Below are 6,857 nucleotides of genomic sequence, written 5' to 3'. Positions count from 1 at the left end.
TATATATATATATATATATATATATATATATATATGTGTGTGTGTGTGTGTGTGTGTATGTATATAAAGAGTAAAGACCTCCTTTGGTCACGAATGACCATCGTAGGGCACCTAGAATGTTACTCTCCGAGGCACAAGCCCGGATAATTTTTTATAGAAGACCAGCAGTAGCTTATGCATGCTAGCCTCCACTCTCTATGTCACCGATATTATCCAAGAGAAAGGCAAGGGCTAATATGCAGCTTGACACCAGTGACATCACAACTCAGTTCTACAGCTGATTGAACTGGAATAACATGGACATATTGTGTCTTGCTCAAGCACACAACACATAGCTTAGTCTGGGAATCGAACTCACTACCCTATAAGTGTGAACCCGGCGCTCTAACCACGGAGCCATGCAACTTCATATATATATATATATATATATATATCAAAAATTTTAATAAGAGTTTTGACGCTAATATCCATATATATTAAAGTTTATTACCTATGTCAACATTTCTGTATAAGGTCAAATTCAACTCTTAATTCAAGTTAAATAAGTAAATTACCTTACACATCCTCAGGGTAAAAAGTTAACACCAAAAAAAAAAACTATCATCTCTAAGGCTGATCCATATTCAAATTCCTCCTCAAATAAAAGTCCGTCTAAGGGAGAAAACCCTAATAATATTATTAATTATAAACAATCAAGTAACACAAATTATTGATTCCTTGTAATAAGTTCTAAACTAATAGAAATCTATATTATATTATCTCTAGAAACTTTACAAATATACAATTAGATTATTAATGATAAATCATACAGTTAATATATCCTGTCTTTTAAACCTAATATTATATTATAATACCCGATCATACTGAAATTTATAATTTATTAAAACCACAAAAACGTATGCCTAAGAAAATGGCTACATCTGAAAGCATTGTATGTGAGTTTATTTATTAACTTACCCTTAGAAAACAATATAAAAATAATTCTAGATTACACAGCGAGCAATATCTCTTACCTTTGTCATAAGGCAAAGATTTTCCAATAATTGACCATTCTAACGAATATTGCTTTTTTTGTTCCATAAGAAGTTTACTATAGACCTTTATGGACGAATTTTTGCTATTTTGGTAACTATTACATATTTTATCTCACCAATACATTGGGTAGATATCATTATATTGTGTGTTTATCCATTATAAACATTAAAAAGGAAAGATTAGCGGAGACCAAACAGTATGCACATCTAGGTTTTGATCCAATCAACTTAGGCAGATAACCTTTTTGGGGGAAATACATTTGAAGTGGACAAGTTGTCAAAACATGTTTATAGATCAATGATTTCTTTAGGTACACCAATAACAATTACATCATGTGTTGCAGATTCAGTGGTTTATTTCTCAATAACCTTGGATTTAGATATCACTAGGTGCAGATTTCTACCCAATGGTTTCTTTTATGATCCTTCAATGTATGACTATGTAAGGAACTTTGTTTTTAATAACCATCACAACAAATGTTTAGAATTTTCCTGTGGATGGCCAGATTTTGTTCGACTGCAATGGTGGGGGAAGACACACGGACCAGCTACCGAGGGGATCATACAACCATAAGTCATCAGGAAGTTAATGATGCATAGAAACATGGCATTTATTGCAGTCAACTCATCAATTTTTATAATGTTCTCCAGTTTTGTACATATACATTGTATTGTATTCTCAGAGCATTCTTCTATTTTAGAGCAGTGACTTGTTTTGTTACATCGATCTCGTTTATATGAAGCTATAGCAAATGTGTCCAGTCTCTCCATCCATAAAATTCAAAACCAGATGTCTAAATTTGGAGGACTTGTTAAACAGATTAGATACAATGAAGTATGAATAAGCGTCAATAAGTATCCAGACTGTTGCCATAGTAACAAAGCTAAAGCACACAGTGTGAGGTTCCTTGACACAGATTGAACTTTATCTCTGTTTTAACGTTCAAGTGCACTTCTGCTGTTTACAGCAGTGCTTGGAAGGAAGGTGTGTAGCGTGTGATCATCACATTGACCATTATATAGAAAGTTGAGCAGAGAATCTGCATCAAAGTTTGTTAAAAGCTTGGTGACACCTGCTCAGAGGCCTATGCGAAGTTTTCTAAAAGTTTACATCGTGGCTGACACAATCAAGGACATTTTGTACAACTGAAACCCGAGTGTCTTGTTGGTCAGCTGAATGCAGTTTTGGCACAAATGTAGTAGACACGGGTTTCGTACCCAAATCTTCAGTGATTATGGGCTGAATTGTAGCTAACCTGCACATCCTCTGGTAATTCAAGGATGGTGATTCGACGGTTTACCCACACAACTGCAAGTACCTCAGCGATGTTTTTCTCAGTTCTGCTCATTGCAGATCTCCCAGAATGTTCGTCAATATTTTTCGGCCATCTTTGAAATGTCTGAACCACTCGTACACGTGTGTGTCGCTCATACACTCCTCTCCATACACTTTCTGCCACTTTGCGTAGCCCTCCAAGTACTGCTGTAAACAACGGAGGTGAGCTAGAACATCAAAAATTAGTGCGCATGTACAGCACAGGTTGAGATCAATCTTTGCCAAGCGGCTTCACTCTGCATGTTTTTGCTTCGTTACTAATAGCAAAAGTCGAGATACTTATTGATCAGACCTCGTATATAGACACAAACTTGTGTATATATATTTTTTTGTTCAGAAATATATGCAGTGCACTGTGTGTCCACCTGCTTTTGTGATGTATCAGAGTCAAGACATATATTTAACAATATCTATATAAATATATACGTGTATGCGTCTGCATAGCACTTATATACACATAAATCTGTCCGAACGTGGTTGCTTAAAACAGAAATTGTGAGACACCGCAAAGTTTCATAATATTTTGTACTGTAAACATGTATACCATTTAATGATTGTAATAAATGAATGTTATTGATGAAATGTGTTTATATTTTCTTCCATAGATGTCGCTACTGTCAAGAGAAAATAGCCACTGTCACACTGCAACCATGTGGACATGTTGTTCTCTGCGAGAACTGCTGTTCTGAAATGACATTTAAGAAATGCCCCATGTGTCGACAATACACACTCAGCAAAACTGGATTTGGTAAGATAATCTTTGGGTCTCTGTCTGTTGTCTTATTGACCTTATTGTGTGGAATAAGGTGCTTCATACTTTTGTGTAGACCTAGTTATGTCATAATGTGACAGATTTATGACAGGTGTTCCTGAGGTCTTTTCTTTGTGATAGTAAATCCATCACTTCATCCACGACAACATATTGTCTTTATCTAATTTTAAGACTTGTCACGCTTCAAGAATGTTGTGGTCTGCAACATAAGACTAATCAATGGTAATGAATGATAAATAGTGATTAAGTGAAATGTCAATAAATCTCCAATGTTCTATCTGTAAACATAAATATTTTACTTTCAATTGTGAGTGATGAGAGGTGATTAATGATTTATCAGTGTAATGCGGAGCTGATAATTAAAGACATCCGTCTCAGCTTTGGTAAAGTAGGAGATTCAATGACAAAATCTCAACTGGGAGTTTAAGGGCCAACATTAGTGAGTGAAGGTGCGTAGCCTAGTCGTTAGGCTATTGCACTCGCAATCATTTGAACATGGGTTCGATTCCCAGACCGGGCACATCATTTCACGTTGCTCTAGACCCCTCTCTCGACCAGGAATAGGGGAATGTTGATTAACCAACGGATTGGTGTCATTTGAAGGCTACAACAATGCATAGCGTATTGTGATCAGCAATGTGAAACGACATCTGATAGTCCATTCGGGTCACGTGATCGTGTGGCATTTTTTGGATAACACTATTCATATAAACATTTATATACTCACACTTGTTGGTTTGTTAATGATATTAATCCTAATAGAGACCCAGTTTTGTTTTGTCTTTAACAATTTGGTTTTTGTTCTGACTTTATTGTTTCCTTTAAATTAACCCATGGAACCTTGCCATTCTTATTTGACCAGGGAAATGAATTACAATCAGTATTTCGCACTGGTCCTGTTAAGATATTTCTGTGATTGTTCGTGGCACTACCATAATATCAACTGCGGTGAGACGCAATCATTGCAATGAGCGTCAGATGTTCTTCAGTCAGATTATATACAATCTATCTTGTACCGTAATGTTAGTCAGTGTGCTGTTCTACTTCTCATATCACCATTAACATGACATTTAATAACACAACATCCATTACCGTTCTCACACGCCTATGTCAGAAATGTAAACTGATTTTCTCATAGCATCATCTTGTACCCTCACCTAACAATTTATAACTTGCTACTCCTTATATAATTTTGCCGTCTTTCTTGGGTACAAGACCACATCCCTAAAAACTGGGATTATTGACGTCCATAGTTTACTAAGGTCCAGATGGTACTGTGCCTTAGCTTCATTCCATAGGAAACAATATGTTGTGAAACATTCTGGATAATTATTTGACGTTATTTAGATGCACTTTATAAATCGTGCAGAGATATTTTCAATTAGTTGATCTCAATTAGCATTAGTGACAAATTTTGTATAGTAGTGGTGATGGAGTTTGATTGAATAGGTTTACATATTCCTTGTAATGTTTTTATTCTAACAAAGGCATCTGAAAATCGGTTTCTGTCAGTTAAACGATTCTGCAAGGGAATAAATATTGTGTTCTGAAATTTGCTGCGTTTCACCATATCACGATCCACCATATTGATAGAAAGGACATCAAAAAGATGAAAAACTTTGATTGATATATAGATTAGAATTCTTGAGTATCAAGTCTTCTGTGCTTCAGGAGGGCTAGTACCACTTTCTGTTCTACCTGTGTAAAACAAATCATTGTTTAACAAAATGCACGGTGTCTTGTTTACTCTAATTCAGGTGGTCTTTCATATTCTTGCGGCTAGATCTCTGATGATCAACTTGGTTCACATTGGAGTTATGCAGAGGTGTAGAGGTGAGAGAACAATGCCAAGTCATAAATTTGGCAGAGATATAAGAGATGAAAGATAAAATTAAGTGAAAATTTCTTATCAGGTGATAAGGAAATGAGATAATCGTAGAATTGTCACATCATGCAGGATATTTAAATAGAGGAAGGAGATACAGAAAAAAATGATCTATTTTGTGCAGATCCAGAATTGTTGAATTATGTAAAGAGAGGAGATTTAGGAATGTGAGTCTATCTTGTTGTAAGCTTAAATATTGAGTTTTATAAAGAAAATTGAGCAAAAGCATTGTGGTCATCAGTTGACCATTGATGCCAGAAACGTCTCATAAAAGTAAAATACTGTTTATTAATAAACATAAATTTTACTCATCATCTTCATTATCATCATCAATTCAGTTTTGTAGCTGTGCACTATTTTGTCACTTTACCTTCCTCTGATATTGCTGCACATCTTATGTGTCTATAGCTTGCACTGGGTACCTCTTATGGAGTTTATACCAACATCTTTCCTACAAATCGAGCAGGGCAATCTACCTGAAAGGATTTATGATGTGTCTACTTTCCTACTTACTAAGACTTGGGTTCTTGCTAGATTAACTCAAAGGCTGTTTGAATGTAGACCTTGCCTCCACAGTTGAGATTTCTTTTCCAGTTGAGGTAGTGAATCGATTATAAGAACAAGGTCATCAGCACAGAGGAGCTCCCAGGGGCATCCAGTCTTAAATTCCTCCGTTAATACCTGCATGACTATGATGAACAATAGGGGGTTGAGGACTGATCTTTGGCGAAGCCCTACAGGTACACTGAATTCTTGGCAATACCTGTTGCTAATCCTCACCTTACTGACAGCATCCCTGTACATCGCTTGTACAGCTCTCACCAAACATATATCTATCCCTAGCTTCCGCATTGACAACCAGATAAGAGAATGGGGAACTCTGCCAAAGGGCTTTCTCCATGTCAACAAATGCCAGGTACAGGGGTTTCTTTTTGGCTAGATATTTCTTCTGCAGTTGCATAACTAGGAATATAGTGCTGGGACAAATCCAAACAGCATTTAATCTACTCTAATATTTCTCTCCCTAATTATTTGAGCTATGACCTTTTCCATGATTTTCATCAACTGGTCCAGCAGTTTGATGCCTCTGTCCCAAGCATCACCTTTGCCTTCGTAGCAGTTGGCTATAATGCTGCTACACCAATCTTTGGGTATGAGCTCCTTGTGAAAAACCTGATTAACTATACGGGTGACTAGGCTAGATCATACTGCATGTATGTATGTATATAATACATATATATTATCATATACACGTATATGTCAAATCTTTCCATCCTGCCCTCCTCTTCTCAAGCACTATTTCCGACACCTTTGTCGCCTTTCTCGACATTTCAGTCAGCATTCAACACTCCACTCTCATCACCTTCATCCACTACAATCACACAGACTCACACTCATACCTCAAATTCTCCTCCTCCCACCCTAAACCCACCAAGCTCTCCATCCCCTATTCCCAATTCCTCCGTCTACGCAGGCTCTGCAGTCACAACAGTGACTTTGAGACACAGTCTCAACTAATGGCTCGCCACTTCACCCTTGGTGTTTATCCCCTCACCACTATCACCGCTGCCCTTGCCAGAGCACGTTCCGTGGACCGTAGGTCTGCTCTCCCTCCCAACCGTACCCGTCACGCCGTCATCTACCATAATATCAACTGCGGTGAGACGCTTCATTGCAATGAGCGTCAGATGTTCTTCAGTCAGATTATATACAATCTATGTTGTACCGTAATGTTAGTCAGTGTGATGTTCTACTCCTCATATCACCATTAACATGACATTTAAGTGATAAGTAAGTGATATAATTACAACATTGTTAGATTATGTAGGA

The 6,857-nt window shown here is 36.9% G+C and overlaps 1 protein-coding gene across 1 annotated transcript in view; it reads left to right on the top strand.

The window, feature by feature from the left end:
• LOC106877600 (E3 ubiquitin-protein ligase MIB1) overlaps positions 1-6,851 on the top strand; it is an 11,723-nt gene extending 4,872 nt beyond the window's left edge. Inside the window, exon 3 of the mRNA XM_014926545.2 lies at positions 2,976-6,851. Within this exon, the coding sequence (XP_014782031.2) occupies positions 2,976-3,219 (244 nt within the window). The 3' untranslated portion in view covers positions 3,220-6,851. The remainder of the gene's footprint in view (positions 1-2,975) is intronic.
• The last annotated feature ends 6 nt before the right edge of the window (positions 6,852-6,857 follow it).

Source organism: Octopus bimaculoides, unplaced genomic scaffold (assembly GCF_001194135.2).
Source record: "Octopus bimaculoides isolate UCB-OBI-ISO-001 unplaced genomic scaffold, ASM119413v2 Scaffold_70626, whole genome shotgun sequence".
Taxonomy (NCBI): domain Eukaryota; kingdom Metazoa; phylum Mollusca; class Cephalopoda; order Octopoda; family Octopodidae; genus Octopus; species Octopus bimaculoides.
Note: the sequence above shows the minus strand (reverse complement) of the source record. Positions and strands in the feature narration are given on the sequence as shown.